The following is a 19,841-nucleotide window of genomic DNA, read 5'->3' as shown; positions in this document are numbered from 1 at the left end:
TAAACCTACACTCCAAGATTCAAACTAATATGTTATCTATGTTAATATGTTAATCTAATGTTATGCCTCGTTCAGATTACGATTGTTCCAGCGATCGTTGGAACCCTCGTGCACGACGGTGGTTAAAACCTGTGCTGCCCTCTAGTGCTGACATCTAAAGTGAACGAGAAATTGACGGTTAGCAAAGCTGTTGAGGTATGCAGGGTCAAGATATTATTGTGTTCAACGTGTATTTAACGAATAATTTTTCTTCCGCGAATATTCTTCCTTGCTTGGACAAATTCATGAAAAAACTAGAGCGAAGGGAGCTTCACGAACTTTTCGTCTTTCTCTTATCGCTTCCTTTTCCAGTCTTCCAGCGCCTAACCATCGTTAAGTGGCAACGTTCGAAACTACGGTAACTATTTCCAGGACATTCATCACACAGCTAGTTCGGCCAACTATCGTTAGGACGAATCGCTCGGACAATCGTAATCAGAACGAGTCAATATACAAGTATCCTATTTGTAACATCTACGACGAATTGTACAAATAACGTTACAAAGATATCCAAGTTGTGATAGCCGTTCTATTGAAAACAACTTATTACAAACAGTATCCAAAGGTAGCATGTATCGATGGCTAAGTTCTAACAACACGTATCTCAAAAATAGTAACTTTACAGGAGAGCAAAAAAAATATTATTTTTTTACCTGCACACTGAAATTAAAAACCAAAAGTTCATAAAACTGAAAAAGAAGCATTCACTTGCAAACAAAGAGTTATTTTTTGCGTGTATTTTAAATTTTTGGTGTTATTACACTTTGTTTAAGATATCTGTGTCAAACCGGCCGAATTTGAGTTACGTGTTGTTAGAACTTAGCCATCGAAATGTTCTTTGTAGAATTGAGGAGCAAAAATGTGTCTATATGTCTAGGGACCTCCAATCATCATAATAATCTCACTCATTATCTACTCATTAGATTTTACGAAGATGTTCAAGAGATGTTGTAATATGGATCTCCATATCAAATGCAACGTTGTTTAGCGGGTTCTTTGGATATTTTTAACCTATCCATACAACGTTAATGGGACTAATATAGACATTGCACGGATATCATATGTTAACTATTGTAGTTTCCACATTGTTAAGAACTTTGACTTGAAATGCTGTTTACGAAGTGGAAATTTGATAGTTTATAAAAAAAATCAATGAGAAGGTCAATTACAACAGGACTTTTGGGTTATTCTTTGTGTACCTAGCCTGAGGATTAGTACGAAAAACTACGCATTTGTGCTTAAATTTTCACAAATTTAGTGTTTTTATGTCATGGGACACACATGTTCCTATGGACCATAAGGGAATGAGATTTGATATTATTCTACGTCTCAGACTGTTTCTCAGAAACTATTGGAGATATCGCTTTAATATAATTTTTTTGGAAACTACTCATTAATATAAGCCTAAAAACGTATTTTGTTATGCAATGTTATTGATGAAAACTTTATGGCACTTAACGCCGACAATTTTTTCTGGATATTATTGGGAAATTGATTGCTGGTTGGCTTGCCTACCTAACTGCCTTATACAACGCAGTATTTTTTTGCTCACTTGTTCCATTGCGAAATAATCGTTCTATCTCATCCCTCCAGGCACAGCAATGCGAGCGGCGTGAGTCCTGGGGAGCGGTCGCCGTTTGAGGGCTCATGCTGCGGGAGCAGTTATGTGAGTTCGGAGGGCAGCATGAGCGGCATGGGCGGCGAGGAGGAAGAGACTCCCAAGTACCGCGTCGTGCTCCTCGGAGACTCGGGCGTCGGCAAAACGGCGCTCGTCTCACAGTTCATGACCTCAGAGTATATGAACACCTACGACGCCTCACTCGGTAAGTGCTCGACCTCCATTGTTGTTCGAGTCATCTTAAGGTTGTTATTACACTTCTTTTAAGATATCTGTCTCAAACCGGCAAAATTTGAGGCACGTGTTGTTGGAACTTAGCCATTGAAATGTTCTCTGTAGAATTGAGGAGCATAAATTAAACTGTATGTCTAGGGACTTCCAAACATCTTAATAAGCACACCCATTATCTACTCATTAGATGTTGTGAAGATGTCCAAGAGATGTTGTAATATGGATCTCCATATCAAATGCAACGTTGTTTAGCGGGTTCTTTGGATATTTTTCAGATGGTACTAACATAGATATTTCACGAATGCCATATGCTAAATATTGTAGTTTCCACATTGTTAAGAACTTTCAGTTGAAATGCTATTTACGGAGTGAAAATTTGATAGTTTATAAAAAATCAACGAGAAGGTCAATTATAGCAGGACTTTCTGGTTACACGGCACATTAACACGTACAAGTTAATCTACGTTTGCGTGAATGATTTTGGTGGACCGGAATGGAACATGTACGAATGCATGAACCAAATTAGTACAGGTTCTATTTTCCTTTCATGTATTCGCACAAGTTGGGTGGTTACACGGTGCATTTTTGTGTACATTCACGCGTTCATACATTTAGGCATTAACCCGTGCGTGTTAATGCCTTTGTTGTTAATTTTTAACTAAGCCTTTACGGTTGACATCAAAATGAAGTGCTGTTCTATTTTCAACATTTTATATTCGTATATGAGCTAGATAATACCATTATTTTATAGATAATTTTGATGCCTTTTCGATAAATATATATAAAAATTTTTCATGTACGAGTTATTCAAAGATATTGATGCATTTATCCGACGAATTTTACCAAATATAGGCGATTAAAAAAAAATAAAATTTCAGTCTTGAGATTAGAGGTATATCTGAGTTTTAATGGGCTTGAATCATTTTTTTTACATAGGCTCATAACACAGGCTTTTCAATATTTGCCATAATTGCTCATATCATAGTCGAAACCTGGGTATGCTCCTAATGGCAATGAAATTTTCAATGGTAACAAATTAGGGAGTAGCAATAATTTTCTTTTAGCTGTCACAAGTTATATTTTTTTTTCCAAACCTTTGGGATTTCACTGTGAAAATCAACTTTCATATTACATTTCTCGTCAAGGCTTACTTTATGAATTTTTTAAAATAATATGGACAAGAAATGCATTCTGTAATTCTCGCACATTATTTGCATAAACAGACATTATAAGATTTTCTCGAGATAAGTTTAACCAAATTCAAATGAAATTTTTCATTCATTCGTAGCTTTGTAATCCTAAGATCTGGATTCACTAAAAAACGTGAAACATCAACTAAGTAGCTCTCACCGGTGGAAATGAATTCATGAGCATTTATTTGCACAATACTAGCATATGAAACTGTCGAAAAGATATTCACGAGATACACGCAACAGATTGGTAAAAAAATGTAAAAACGTAGGAAGGAAAAATATTTCAATTCGTTATTCGAGCATTAATATAAGGAAATGATATTTGATCATTTCATTCTTTATGAAGTACCTACATAATATGCTACGGTAAAATTATGCATACCCTATCTTTCAGTTTCCAGAAGGTATTCAAGATAATTAAAAGTAATGATTCATGATAAGTGAAAGGACCCTCCACGCTTAGCTGTCGAACGTTTACCCCTCATTAAAATGCGACCCTCTGTTTCCATCCTTGTTAATTCCAAGAGGAAAAATAAGCCCATAATTTCGTCTAGGATACAACGTTCCCCTGTTGACGAGTTAAATCGGGAAAAGCCTGAGAACAACCCAGCTTATATGATTAGAAACATGATACGTTATCGCCAAGGAAAATATCCTTCTCCTCGGGACCCTCACACGGATTTTGGTAGTTTCACAGCTGTATCATTATGGAGATTAAAATGAATGTCCTTTGAACTCGCGGATAATACGATTCCAAATTCCAAATAGAACGAATGTGGGTAATTCTAAACGACGCAGTTAAATTCAGGAAGTTTCGCATGCAATTTAGAAAATTTGGAAGGGCTTCATATACTATTGAAGAGGTAATCATAGTAGTAATATTATCATTTTTATCCACCGTTAGCAGTTCAACTAAAATGTGTAAATTCTCAGCGTTATTATCATAAATATCACTATAAATAGCACAATGTTTTAAAAATGTCCAAATAAGCAGTGGCATCGACTAATATAACGATCTGTATCAAATTTACTTTTTTACATAAAGATACTTTCAAGATTTCATGAGCTGAGATATTAATTCAAAAAAGAGCATATTACAATACAATAGTTTGAATAGATGTGTCAATTTTCAGACTCCATACCTAGTTTTTATACCTACATATACCTAGTTTTTGTCCTCGAAAACCATCCATAGTACGTAAATTTTGCGAAAAAATGCAGATATCGGGCGAGACGCGGTCGTCAATCGGATAAATTGTCATTGATGTCCAAATAAAAAGAGTCACCAAAGCTTCTAGAATTACAACAGTTTTTTCATGATTATTAGAATGGAAGAGTCAATTCTTTTAATCAAGCGTCGATTTTATTAATATTTTCATTTTCCACTATTAAAAGCTTGAAAATATGCTCGTTTTCGTGATGAACCAGGAGCAACTTTATCAATCATGTTAATATCATCGTCTCAAAGCATCTGTAAGAGTAAATAATTTCCAAAAGCGCTGCATATAATAAGTACCTCTTTACGCAGTCACAATGTCACACTAGGAGTAGAATTCGCCATGAAATAATCGTGTGGCTTAGCAGGGATCTGGAATTAACCTCGAACGACGATGAATCAGCCGTGTTAACTGGAATCATACCTTACTGGCAACCGGGAGATCCGGGTTCACGTCGTAAATTATTTTTTCAGGGCGAATTTAACCCTTGTTGATAACTGCCCTTTTCAAATGCCTATAATCATTATTTCACTCGATGAATACCTTGCTAACAAGTTCTCCTGAGATTCCTTGAAGAGCTTACAGCATTTCTTCTGTTCTCGGCGCCCTCCGTATTTCCCCATGGATCGATTACTCATCCCTCTCGTAAGTTTTCCGGGTCAAACACGATGATTCACCAAAAATCAAATGATTTGCAGGGCAAATCAGTCATTCTAACTCCCGAAAAATTCCCAGAAAAAAAATGTCATTTCATGTTCTGCAAACAGATGTCCAAAGCAGTTTAAAGGTTATTCTTCTTAACTGACATGCATGTCTAGAAATATCGCTGATGGAAAAATAAGCACAGCTCCTTCTTTGGATAAGCTAAGATTTTTTATACGAAATTATTTGACTCTGGGAAATTACCCACTTCGAGTATAGTTCACGGCCGTTCAAAAAAAATGTGTGGCTATGTGATAATGTTATATCGTGGTCACTAAGAGCATAATCTGCTTATTAATTTTCTACCTATCTAATGATGCATAAAACCATTGTCTTTCAATTTAATATAGCTATTATTGTGGTTATATATTTCATATACTAGATAATTTGGAATATTTTTCTCACTATAAACGACTACCTCTCTAGGTAAATTCAAAAAAAAGTAAAACATGACAGAAGCTATGAGATGTGAGATCAACTTCACAATTAACGAGTGGTTTTCAATTAAAATTAAAAAATTGTATTTTTGCATTATCGGGTTTGCAGAGGAAACGAAGTTGAATAAAAGCTACAATTATTTTTCCTTCTTAAGCCATCATTTATTTAGCAAATTATCAATCCATGATTTCTACGTTAAAAGGGAATTCTAATCTAAAAATCATACGAGAAATTACTAGGGCATCACCTGGGATTATAATCTGAACCTAACGTTACAACTCCTATCCGTTTCACTTCGTGAGTGAAAATAAAATGAGTGTTGAGAAAAGTTACCGTTACTTATTGAACGTGGTGACGGAAATTTTATTGCAGGAAGAAATGCAAGGATGGTAGTAGCAAATAGTAAAAATATAAACCAAAATTTAAAATGTTTCATCACAAATTTCACCAGCGCGTTTATTTCCGTCGACACGTACACTTAATCTTTCGTGTACTGTTTGCATTACACTTTAAATATGTCCTCTCAGTACCCACCCATGACGCATGCACTTGACTCGTGATATATGACGAGAGTGGAAGAAAACTAAAAAGCTACTGATGAGAATACCCGGGGGGTAGAATTCACCAGAACTGTTTTCAATTTTCCCAAACGTCTGCCTCAGATATCCCGCAATGCCTCCCGTTTCAGAGATGTCACATCTATCGAAGCTTCTACTTTTCTTCTTTTATTGTCCCCGAAGTGTCAATCGAAGTCCTGCGTTGCAAAAGTTCCACAATGCTGATGTTCACAATTTTTAAAAATTACATATCTTCATCGCGGTCTATATCTTCGTTCCCATCGATCATCGGTGACGCCAATACTTTTTTTAGACCGTCAGGGCCATTTCCCCTGTTGAAAATATTTGTTGGTTTTATTTTATGGTATTCTGCCGGCTGTTTTGCTTAATTATTGATTGTTAGCAGCATAATTTGTTTCTGCAGTGTTCTTCCTACGCTTTTTGTGTTTTAAAAAAATATGGCTAGTAAATATGAAATATATAACCATATAAGATAAGAGAGATGTTCAAGTTACTAACTTTGATGGAAGACAAAAATAAAGAAGGCACTAATAAACATAAGTAGAAACAAATATTGAGGAGGAAAGAATCTTCAAAAGCCTTTAATGGAAGATAAAAATTTAGGATAGCGAGAGAGAAGAGAAAGGAATATTTTTCTCAAGAATTTTATGACGTGAAAATCGTTTATTTCAATATATATTATAACATCATTTAATGGAGTTGGTGATCATAGGTCATAAGTATTTTCTCATCGTATAAAGATATCATGAACCCTTTGGTTACAGTAAGCCAATTATGGATGTCAAACCGACAGATTATAATGCGTAGCAACAGTAATAATTGTTGTAATTCCACAATATTCTTCATCCAGAACGCAATGGAAGACTGCACTTTCAAAAATTCAGCGCACAAAGATCCCTCTTTAGGCTAAGTACCTGAGAATACTTTCCTTACTTTATTTACAGCAGGAATGCTCGGCGACGATAGATAAATTATGACCGCATTATCATCACATTTAGCGGAGGAAACTTCACCAATGATGATGAAAGTTTCGAAAAATCATTACATTAAATATGAAAATAGAAATTATATATACTATAGAACCTATCCCTCCTATTCCCATAGTTATTTAACCTCAAGATTGGTTTGGATATTGAAGGCTACATTTCACCCCAGACTAAACTACGGGCGTAACATGCCTGATATTCGAGGTTGGAGATCGAATTTCTTTCCCCGAACTACGTTGCACCACGAGGATTTAAACTTGGGAGTGTACTGAGGCTTCACTCAATATTATAACCTAAAACCTTAAGTAGTTTACTTATATGGGAAGCCGAATTACCAACGATGGACGGAGCAAGAAAGAAGAATCTTCTTACTGCTGAGAATACAAGCATAGAAGTAAGAGAAAAAATCATTAGATGCTACATATGGAGTATATTTCTCTATGGAAGCGAGGCTTAGACGTTGACACCAGCAGATAAGTCAAGAGTGGAAGCATTCGAAACGTGGTGCTACCGAGGAATGATGAAGATAAAATGGATGAGTGGGAGAAAAGAGAAGTCTCCTAAAAACTTTAAGCAGACGACGCAACAACATAGTTGGGCACATTGTTAAGGCCGTATCACACTAGCGACTGCGACCGCCGCGGCCGCTGCGACCGCGACTGCGGCTGCGACTACACCCCATCACACATTGCGGCCGACGCCACGATCGCGCATGCGCACGTATGAACGTTTCTGCTTGTGGCTTGTTTGTTTACGAAAGCCCAAAGAATAGATAGAGAGCGGCAATTGTTGAAAATGTTCCTAAAATATGTTAAAACGTACTTCATTTTCATTCACCTGTGTACTCGGGTGCAATATCCAATATACTGGGCTTCCATCTTCACTTTAAAAATCCGAAATTATCTCAGCGTTATCTTATAACCTTCTTGAACTTCCCTCGCTACGGTAACCAAAACAAACAAACACGTCTGCCGCAAGCGCGCGAGATTGCAATGGAGCTCTCTGATTGGCTGCGACTGCGACTGCGACTCTGAAGAATAGCCGGTCGGCTATTCTTCGGAGTCGCAGTCGCAGCGTCGACTGCCTCGCTCTGATTGGTCGACGGGCCAGTCGCAGTCGCGGTCGCAGCCGCAGCGCCGGCCGCAGTCGCTAGTGTGATACGGCCTTTAGGCACGATGGCCTGATGAGGACAATCGTATGAAGACAGGTGGAAGGGAAGAAGGGCGATGGGCGTCCCCGAATGAGTTACTTAGGACAGGTTATAAAGGATGTAATAGAGAAGAAATACAATGCTATAAAAATGCTAGCTGATAGGAGAGAGAAATGAAGAGCTACGTCAAACCAATCTTAAGGCCGTATCACACTAGCGACTGCGGCCGGCGCTGCGGCTGCGACCGCGACTGCGACTGGCCCGTCGACCAATCAGAGCGAGGCAGTCGACGCTGCGACTGCGACTCCGAAGAATAGCCGACCGGCTATTCTTCTGAGTCGCAGTCGCAGCCAATCAGAGAGCTCCATTTCAATCTCGCGCGCTTGCGGCAGACGTGTTTGTTTGTTTTGGTTACCGTAGCGAGGGAAGTTCAAGAAGGTTATAAGATAACGCTGAGATAATTTCGGATTTTTAAAGTGAAGATGGAAGGCCAGTATATCGGATATTGCACCCGAGTACACAGGTGAATGAAAATGAAGTACGTTTTAACATATTTTAGGAACATTTTCAACAATTGCTGCTCTCTATCTATTCTTTGGGCTTTCGTAAACAAACAAGCCACAAGCAGAAACGTTCATACGTGCGCATGCGCGATCGTGGCGTCGGCCGCAATGTGTGATGGGGTGCAGTCGCAGCCGCAGCCGAAATCGCGGTCGCAGCGGCGGTCGCAGTCGCTAGTGTGATACGGCCTTTAGGATTGTTGACTAATGATGATGACCGTACGTTACAACTCTTATCCTTTCCGCTTCGAGAGTAAAAACAAATGGAGTGTTAGAAAAGTTACCGTTACCTAGGAACTATGGTGTTAGAAAACTAGAGATATTTTATATAAATAAAGGCAAGGATAGCAACGCCAAAAGAGACCTTTAACCGGAAGAAAATATTGCTATGCACTAAAATTCTGAATCTGGATCTGAGAAAGAGACGAAGTATTACTCGTGGAGTTTTTTAATGTACGGGTGTGAAGCGTGGACATTAGGTGTGCATTAGAGGGAAAGAAATAGAATAGAAGCTTATGATGTCAGATGAGAAATGGGGTGGTTTTCAGCTAAAAAAAAAAGAAGAGCGATCGCTTTTAAAGTAATTATTAATATAGCATTCTACCGATTAAGGTAGATTTCCATGGATTATTCAAGAAGTTATCTGGGAACCTCCCTTCCCTTCCAGCATTGCCTTATTTAATTCACTGTAAGGCCTACTCCCTTTCAATCCATCTAGAAATCCAATTATTTCCTTTCCCTCCCTCGTTTCCCTAACATTCTACCCTCTAACACCATTTTCAACATCCCCTTCCCCCCTAAGCACTAACTCCATCCATACCTTCTGTCTCCTCCGTATCTTATCTTAAAGCTGCCCCTCGTCGCCAACCATATCCAGCACTTCATCGCTCCTTTTCCTCTCCGTCAATTTCACCTTCTCCAGTCTTCTCCATACCCACATCGCGAATACCTCCAATCTTCTAACGTCTTCTTTCCTCAGTGCCCACGTTTCCGCACCGTAGAGAGCTACACTCCAGATCAAACTCTTCACTAACCTTTTCTTTAAACTATTACATGACGATCCTCTCAGAAGCTCCTTCCTGTTCATGAACGCCTCCTTTGCTTGTGCAATTCGCTTCCTGATGTCCTTGCTACTGTGTCCGTTTTCCTCCAATGTGCTGCCCAAATAGTTAAATTACTCTACCTGCTCAAGTTTTACCCCACCGACTTTTATCTTGAGTCTCACATTCCTCGCTCGCGATACTTTACAAAACCGCATTACCTTAGTCTCCTTGTGATTAATCCTCATCCCATACTCCTCGCAACGCTCGTCTAACGCATCCACTAGAGCCTAATTAAGGAAATAAATTTAGTTGGGCTATGTGAAATATACTGTGACTGTGGAACTAGAGAGGACATCTGAAAGAGAAAAAAGAGAGGAGGGAGAATAATTAAAATGGTGATCAGGTAAAAACCATCACCTATAAAAAACAAAATAAATTTCGGTACAGATGCGTATTGAGACAGAAGTGGTGTATGGGACCTGCCAGTAGGCAGAACACTTGATGATAAGGACCCTCCGAGCTGCAGTTCAACGCTAGACTCATTGGGCCAACACTCCTCACTGATGCTAGATGGAATTATTATCAATATTACCTCAAATCTCATAATTTTGCATATTGAAAAACGCTTTCTAATCCAACGTGAAGACTATGAAACTGATATCCCGGAAATGACTCAAGATAGGGTTTTCATACTTGTAGGTAGTATTGACTAAAAAAATTACTCCATTATTTCCATCCAGGATTTTGTAGTGCGAACTCTATAAAACTGACTAACCACTATCTCCTACTAAATACATTTCTTTTTCCTTGTTTTCCTCAACTTGTACATCCACCAGAAAAAAAGAGACCTGTAGTTGTTTATTCTCTCATTTATAATTATGATTTAATATGCAATTAATATTGTCTTTCATTGTACAATAAATTTATTCCGATTCATAAGGGTTCTTTAAAATGTGTTCTGTTCTCTATAAACTAGGGAATAGTTTATTTCACAAAAAGTAATCTAATAACCTAGGAGGACACTTCAAAAAACCAAGTGTCATGCAAAATGGCCTTATATTTGAACTCTAACTTTGAACTCTCGTGATATTTTGAAGGTAACCGTGTATTTACTTCAAGTGATGAGCAAACTATAAAAATGAGTTTTACTATCTTTAAAAAAAAACCGGATGACGTCTCAGACTTCTGACCCAGAAGTAACTGTAAAAAGTACTCGTATTTTAGCTAGTTTTTTTCAAATTAATGACTGCCATTTTATTCTCCTAGAACTCATGCCTTGCATAAAAGTGATACATCTGACACATCACTATCTCCACAAGTGCTTTACCATCTCTCAGCTCCTTTAAAAGAGTTCCCGCCTTCACCCCTACCCTATAAACTACAACATCCATCCGTCTAGTCCCCCTCCTCCTCCTCCTTGTATGTACATTTTATTCCGTTTCCTTGTTTTATTTCCCTCTTTCCTTCGCCTCGTTTCCCCCGCCAGAGGGAGAAAGAAAGAGAGAGAGGGACCTGCTGCCGCATGTCCTCCCAGGCAGGGGAGCGGGCTCCACAGGTGGCTTCCATAGGAAATGGGAATATCACAGTTGCCATGACAACCCCAACGGGAGGGATTCTGCATTAACGGAGACGGGAGGGCGGGCGGAGAGCGGGGAGAGGAAAGGAGGGACTTGTCAGTGGACTTAACATGAGGGGGATGAGGAGTTGAGGGTTGGTTTAGAAGTGGGGGTGGGGGTTTGAGGAGTACTGGAGGGGGTGGAGGAGAGGGCGGTATTGCCGCAGACGACGAAGGGAAGAGGAGAAAGGAAGTTAGTTCGTTTCCTGAGCTTGAAGGCTGAAAAAGAGAGAGAGGGGGCTCTTCTGAGGAAATCTATGAATGTACTTGCCACGTCCAGGAATTAATTCGCCGCCGCAGCTCGTGATGCCATGGAGATGAGTAGGAAGTGGACTGTATCCCAACAATTTCTCGGAAGTAATACGCACCATATTATTGCAGGATGAGCTGATCATATTGTAAAAGCAATCTTTTTTCCCCTGCCTCAGCTAATTCTCGCTTCGATTAAAATTTTTTTATTAATCTCTTGTAACTTCCGGGAAATTGTTCGGGCCTTATGATTTCCAATTCAGCAAAAGGAGTTCTTTGTAAAAATAATGTACAATTACACCGAAATGATTTATTTCCGTTCATCAAGAATGGAAGAATCTCAAAAATACTGAGACGGGTGGAACATGATTTGGCGAGATGTTAATTGATAATTACAGCGCACAAAAATTGTATAAATAGGCCATTTGGAATTTAGACCTATAGAACTTTGCCAAAAAATAGCCCTTGTAAGAAATATTTCCTTTATTGTGAGGCATTTTAAAAAGTCACAAGGTATTCAATGGTATCGGGGTCTTTGAATTCACGTTAGTGGTCGTAAAGAATGAAAACTAGCTTCTTATAAGGCTCATTAGTGATAAACGTGTTAATTAGTATTGGAAAAATCCTCAGAAGCGGATTGATTCAAATTGTAAAGTAAGCTGGGGTATTAAGGATAGCCCATGGGCTTTAAGGGTTGCGTATATTGCCGTAAAGCGGTCACACCATTCCTGAGCTTGACGTAGAAAAGAGAGCGCGTCTGCTCTCGCAAAGGAGTAGTATGCACTTGTCACATCCAGATATTGAATTACGACCACAACTCAACGCTTCCATGGAGAAAGACGGAAGTGGATTATATGAACGATTTCTCAGAAGCAATACGCACCAAATATAAACAGGAAATCCAGTCACTAACGTCACTAACGGCTGTCCTATTTTCCACTCACCAGGTCAAACTCAATTTTATTAAATCTTATTAATTCGCCAATCCCATGCATTTTTTTACTTCAATGTAGGAACTTTAGAAATGAGAACATCGATTTTAAAATGGGAATCATGCATTTTGCTATACTTGAAACTTTATAAGCCATCAAAAATGAGCGAATCCACTGCTTTCAGAGCACTTTACGATTTCAACAATATCTTAAAGTATTTTTTATGCATTTATATCCAAATATCATGCCAGTATATACTCTATTACTTAGCTACATGGGATGAGAATTGGATATTTTGCATATTTTTCAACCCCCCCTAAATTGTTTTTCTAAGGGGGCCGTAAATCTTACCTAAGCCTTATTTTCCCTTTTCTTATGCCTTTAATTAACATTTTTCTGCTACAAATAATTCGTTTATTCTTATATAAAAACACTTTCTTCGAATATTCTCTTCAACTATTTCAATTTTATCGCTATTTATACTTTCACCCAGTCATATTTTCTACCAGTAATCCTCTAAAAATCATAAAAGGTCCATGTCTGGTAGACTTTCTCATCCTATATACCATCATTTCTCATCTTATGTACCCATGTTACTTTTTCTATCCTTCGCTACTGCTACTTTTCATAAGCTTCTATTCTACATCTTTCTCTCCGATTTTATGTCCAACCTTCGCATCGGTGCATGAAAACACTCGATGAGAAACGCCTGGTCTCTTTCTCAGCTCCATATTCGGGCTTTTACTGCTTTGCAATATTTTCTTTTTCATGAAGGCCTCTTTTGCCATTTCCATCCTTGATTTTATTTCTACAGTACTTTTCCAATTGTCTGTCGCCGTATTTCAAAGGTAACGGTAGCTTTTAAATTTTTCTAATACATCTTTTATTTTCACACTCGAAGCGGATCGGATTTGAAAGGAGTTGGAACACGTTAGGATCCCGGGTGAAGCCCATAGATTGATATCTATGGGTAAAGCTGGCAGTGCCTGAAAAAAGTCTAGCCACCATTTTTCCCACCACCAATGTAAAATCTATGAAAAGAGTGCCGAAAACAACGCAATAATCTTGTTCTGAAATGCATTTTAGTTCAAATATGCTATTGAATACCGCAAAGAAAACTCCTGCTGGAAAAATGGAAGTGGCAAAGCATTTATAATATCAAGTGCCTCGGTTTTTTCGAGAATTCCGAGTGGAAATCACTTTCACAAGTGTCGTAAAAGAGTTTAGCATAATCGAGAATAAACTTATCCTTAAAAATACTTAAATCAGTAGCACTAATGAACAAATCAGTCACATCTTGAATCGAGCCAGTCGTAGTTTTAAAGATAATTATCACGCAAGGAACTTCTCTGATCACAGAAAATTTTCACATCCACTTCCACAAAAATTACTGGGGCGAAATAAGATAAAAGTTTTAATTTTTCGCGAGAAATTAAGAATTTATCATCAACGAACTGCTGTAGAAATATTTAAGCCGATCTCGGAGTTCCCACACCAATCTGATTAGAATGCTCCTTTTCAGTTACGGGTTTCTAAGTTAGAGAATAAGACACCTGTTGGATAGAAACGCATGGGTATTGGAATGTCATCTCTGAGTTCTCTCTATGGATAATATATGTAAAACATTATCCGTATACCGACTTGAAGGGACATTGATGGGAAGAAATTGTGAGAAACTGGGAGTAAAAGATAAAAAGAGATGTTGAGAAATTTCGTAGGAAATAGCGAGAGGAAGGTAATAATATATGCAGCGGAATGGAGACGATAATGAAGCAGAAAAGTGATTATGAAAGAAGTAATTTCTGTCTGATATCCTGATAAATATTGTACACTCTAATCCATGATAAAAAAAGTTAACATAGGACTTCCCATTCCCAATGTTTTCAGCGGATTCCTGAAAGAATATAGATTTTGCACAGTCCAGCTGTATCTAGATCTTTGTATCTATTTTGCTTAGAGTGCACTGGGTATGCTTCTCAATTCATAGACCATGACGCAGAATGTAAGAATAAATGACAATTTTCAAAGAATCATAGGCAATATTCAATCTGAGACCCCATTCTTCCTACATTTACTGAGCGATCCCCGCAAACTGAACAATAGCCTACGTCTTTGATAAATTTTCCTTGGACCAAAGGCTGTAATACAGTGGGATTCTAAGGGAGATGTAAAGTAGCGAGTATAGAAAGATAGAAAATATTTATGAAATTGGTCTATGTAAAGGATAAGATGGTAGCAAATGTAAGTAACCTTCCTTATGGAGGAATAACAAAATATTACGGAAAAGATGAAGATACAGATAGCTAGAGGAGATGAGAATTGAAGGAGAACGGAGGAACGGAGAAAAAACAATTATATAAATGGAAGGGGAAGAATATGAGAAGGGGCATCGAGAAACGCAAGTTAAAGGGGGAACGTTGGACGAAAGCGGATAATAGGGGGCGATGTTGAGGGTCATGGGGAAGGACAGGAACGAAGAGGAGAAATGACAGATGTGTAATGAAGAACCAGGGTAAAGAGGATAAGGAGAAAGAAGGAAGAGGTCATCACTAAAGGAAAAGGGACAGGGAAGTGAGAGAGACAATCTCCTCTTGTCTTAATCCACCGCCGCTGGTGGGAAACACTGGCGAAGGAGTGTAATGTCATCGCACTTGCAGAATAGAGGATGAGGGGAAAGAAATGCAGGGATGGTCTGGGGGGTGATTGGGGGGCCGTTCTTAAACATTGTAGAACCGCAGTTGTAACTATTTTGTATCATAAGATGGATTTTCTTGAACAAGTGTATTATCAGTTTAAATAAAACTGGCTCAAAATTTGCATGGGACTTATTTTTCTATCCGATAAAAGTAATGCTGCTCAAGATCTATCTTGCTCCCCCTTGAGTTTTTTCTCTATCCGTTATTGCCTCCTTACCGAGAAATCCGGGAAATGCGGAAAATTTTAGGAAACTGCATGCCTGGAAATGGATTTTTGCGCTATTCTGACTCTTAAAAACTAGATAAAATTTAATAAAAAAATAGCAATTTCGTAAGAAAAATGCTACGAAAAGTGTGAATCTCGGTGCTTATAAAATTGAACAGTATATTAAGGTTCCATTATCTTCTTAGTGAATTTGTTCCTTGAGACTGAAGTGAAATCTAAAATTGTAGATTTCGAAAAGCCTTTTCAAAAATGATCAGGTTATTTCGCCTTGACCAGGACCGGCGAATGATTTTTTCCCTGCAGATTTTTTTATTAGGTTATCCTTTATCTTATATCAACTTAATTTTATTTGTTTTTGTATGATCTTTTTGCGTTGAGTATGCTGTAAATGCAGCAACTAAGGAAAACGTAGAATTTTATAACTTCTTAACTTAAATTTTTGAGTCTATTTTTCTTTCACCTTTTATATACGCTTCTCTGCTTTAATCACAAGGTCACCAAAGTCAATGTACGCATTAGATTTGCAGATAGGTCTAATTTGAGTTTATAAATTTATTTGGTTGTACTGGAAGGTATGATTACAGGGAAAGGTATGAAAATCATATATCTATGGAATACTTAGGGGGAAGGGATGCTGAAAATGGTGTTAGAGGGTAGAATGTTAGGGAAACGAGGGAGGGGAAGGAAAATAATAGGATTTTTAGATATACTCAAAGGGAGTAGGCCTTACAGTTAATTGAAGAAGGAAGTGCTGGAAGGAAAGGAAGGCTCCCAGATCACTTCTCTAGTACTCCATGGGAACCTACCTTAATCGGTAGAATACTATAATATATATATACGCTTCACGAAAGAAGCGAGCGTTGTGGGGGCTCTGTAAGCTCGGGGCCCTCGGCGATTGCCGACCAGCCGACTTGGCCAGACCGCCCCTGAAGAAATGCGAACCAATCCGAAGGGGAAATGGCCCATACCTCTCCTCAATCCCGCCCCAATGTTGTCTCCTGACCCCGGGTCGGTAGGCAGGAGCTTCTGGCCTCTTTTTCCCCTATATCTTCCGCATGGTTCCATCCCGCCCTCAGACCACCATGGCAACCACAAACTCTAGGTCTCTGCGCATCCTGTCCCCAGTCATTTCGCTCCCGTTCCTGTCTCCCTGGCTATCCCCTCAGATAACCTGGCAATTTCTCTCCGCAGCCATTTTGAGAGGATCATTTTTCAAAGAAAGAACCGTAGTCGCCTCCAAGAAATCACCTATCTCAACTCTTCAGTACCTTACCATCACTAGAAGCACCTCAGTGATCCCCGAGCCTATCAGTTTTACTTCATGCATATCGTAATAAGACCCTTGTCAATAATGGTAACATTCTCATATTTTAGATGAATGTGGTTTTTGATACAGCTCTATCTTATACCCACGAAAAAATTCAAGCTGATATCGTATCTTAAAAACGAGTAACTTAAGTATCGAGTAACCGAGAATCAAGACAAAATACCACCGATCGAGCGAGATTGACCTCTTAAATACTCACATATGTTACAGGTAGGCTGATGCTATTAGTTTGCCCATAGTAATACTTCCAGATGATATAGCAAAACACTCAGGCCATACACATTTTTATGCATGAAGAGACTCTTTCCCAGCGTACGTGAGAACTGAATGTTTATCAAGTTTCCACTTGGTTTAAAAACTTTGGTGACTCCGCTGAAAAAACTCCACACCAACCCTGCCGGACGTATTAATGTCTGCCCTGGCGTAAAATTTAATGAAGCTAAGTTTCGGAGAAAATTGGACCAAAATTTAGAGATTGAAAATCGAAATTTATAACCCACAAATGGAACTGACCTTGAGTTATATGTTGAGAGTTGAAAATTAGTAAATCCTTTGTGTATCAGAAATAATGATAAATTACTATGATGCAATGTACCCTTTTAGATTGAATTTTGAAATACATAGCGAAGAAAAAATCCCTACTGTTATATCAAAATATAAAAAATAATTATGTTAATCGTTTCATAAGAAAGAGAAACACCCGAAACGGAGTCAACCGAGCTCTTATATTCGTTGCTATAGGTTAACATATAAATATTGGATATTCCATCCCATTATAAACATCACTACACCATTTTTTACAGTTTGAAATAATTTCCATGGGCTAAAATACTTATTTCACGTGCATTATCGAACCAATTACTGTCAAAGCAGAAATTAAACGTGTTATTAATATCTGAATGGCATGTTTTTACAGTCTTTATATCAACTCACCAACCTGTCTGTTTGTCTGGTACAAATCTTGTAACTGAAATTTGACTCACTTCCTGTGAAGCAAAAACGCTGAAATCTTGCACACTTCTTCATTTCCGATGACAATACATGAAAATATAACTTTTTCTCTCCAACCCCCCTTTAACCACCCCCCAGTCAACCTATAGCCCCCCAAAACATGTTTTTGATCAAAGAAGTTCCAAATGGTCGATTTTCGTGTTTTGCGACCACAGTAAAAGTTATCCACCATAAAATTTCCCATCGACTCAGCCCTAGCTTGGGGGATTCGTCTTGCTTTACTCGGCGAGACCCCCGCTTTCGAAAATTTTTCAAAGTCCCTCCGTCGTCTCGGGTCCGGCTTCGGACTTAGAAAAATTTCGTCCGAATTCCGTCGTCCCAGGTCCGGACTCTGGACTGAAATTTTTCGGCACTTAGATTTTTTTCGAAAATCGTCAAAAAAATTTTCTTCCCTTCGAGCGCCTGCAGATTCGTAGTAATAAATATAGTGACTTTTTTAATACGTCACTTTTGGTTTTTCGGGGTCACTGAGTTTTTTTGCTTTGTGTCATATATAAACGTTGCTCATCCCCTGTAATCTAAATATAAAGGCTGGTTTTTTAAAAAAAAATTTTTATAAGAGCTTATTTATTCTATTCACGAGAAGTTTCTTTTGTCCGTGTGATTTAAAACCGTGTCATTAAAAAATATGGCACGTTTTAATTCCGTTGACGACAAATTTCTATCTTCCTGTTCCATCCCACTATTACGAAATCATAAAAATGGTATCATGTGCCGAAATCTGGATCGGTTGAAATAAAAACGAATCGTAAGTGTGGAAAGTACTTTAATTATAGTAAATATCAAATATATCCGCCGAATTACGCTGGAAACTGTATCTGTTATTTAATTTTCTTGAAATAAAAAATCTATTTCACTTCCACTTTTCAAACCAATTACAATCAAACCAGAATTAATCGTGTGTTTAATATATGAGTGGCATGTTTTTTATTCCATTTAGGATAATATTCTGTCGTCCTGATTCGCCCACTCGCAAGTATGGTAACTATGGTTTCAGCAGTCGTATAAAGTAATTCAACGGTCTACATTCGTCCGGTGACGCTAGAGAGAGTAAGCGAACTGTATCATTATAATCGGCATTTGTGCGAAAGTATCGTTTTAATGGGTGAAGTACAATTGTTCCCCATTATATCTCTCCATCCAATATTTTCTTTTACTTTTCGTCAAACATCACACTATTACGAAATCTAGAAATTGGCATTTTGTACCGAAACTTGGGTCGATTTAAATAAGCAAGAGTGAAAATTAATTTCATTAGGTACGTTTAGTATTAACCTAATTACGCTGAAAACTGCATCTATTATTTAAGTGTCGTTAACTAAAAGATCAATTTCACTTGCACATTTCGAACTAATTACTATCAAACCAGAAATTGATCGTGCGATTAATATCTGCTGGGCATCTTTTTTTATTACAAATTGATCATGTTATCATTATCTTAATGAAAAGTTGTTTTTTATCACTCCATTTACCACATGGTTCAGTCGTCCCGATTCGCCCACTAGCCACTTTAAGTATGGCTTCAGCAGATAATACAACGGTCTACATTCGTCCAGCGACGCGAGAGAAAGTGAGAGAGCAGTATCATTGTAAACGGCAATCATGGGAAAGTATCGCTTCAATGGTGAAGCACAACTGTTCCCCATTCTACATCTCCGTCCAATATTTCCTTTTACTTTTCGTCTAACATCCCACTCTCGGTGGTTTGTTCCTTTCTATTCCCTCCTCTTTTCCCCCCATACCATGTTGGCCTACACGAGTGCTTCGTGGGCGGCGGAAAGAACTTTCCGAGTCGGACGACGGAGGTCGAACACGAGGATTATTGTTATCCGAAGCAAATAACGACTCCCGTCGCAGGACGAAAGCTTCAACGTCCATGCATTTCAATGCCCGCTAGACGATTCATTCGAAGCGTGAGAGGATACGCTCCGATACCAGTCGGCGTGGGTGAGTTTAAAGGTCGTTTATGATAACGAAATCTCGGACACCCCATCAACGATGTTTTCATTGAGTCACAAATGTCAAGGCTG

General features: G+C 38.4%; 1 protein-coding gene across 1 annotated transcript in view; it reads left to right on the top strand.

Moving 5' to 3' along the window:
* Positions 1–19,841, top strand: part of LOC124155006 (uncharacterized serine-rich protein C215.13-like) — a 164,514-nt gene that overhangs the window by 131,463 nt on the left and 13,210 nt on the right. Inside the window, exon 5 of the mRNA XM_046528755.1 lies at positions 1,633–1,862. Coding sequence (XP_046384711.1) covers positions 1,633–1,862 — 230 coding nt within the window. The remainder of the gene's footprint in view (positions 1–1,632; positions 1,863–19,841) is intronic.

The sequence above is a fragment of the Ischnura elegans genome, chromosome 3 (genome assembly GCF_921293095.1).
Source record: "Ischnura elegans chromosome 3, ioIscEleg1.1, whole genome shotgun sequence".
Lineage (NCBI taxonomy): Eukaryota > Metazoa > Arthropoda > Insecta > Odonata > Coenagrionidae > Ischnura > Ischnura elegans.
This window is presented reverse-complemented; position numbering and strand designations above follow the sequence as displayed.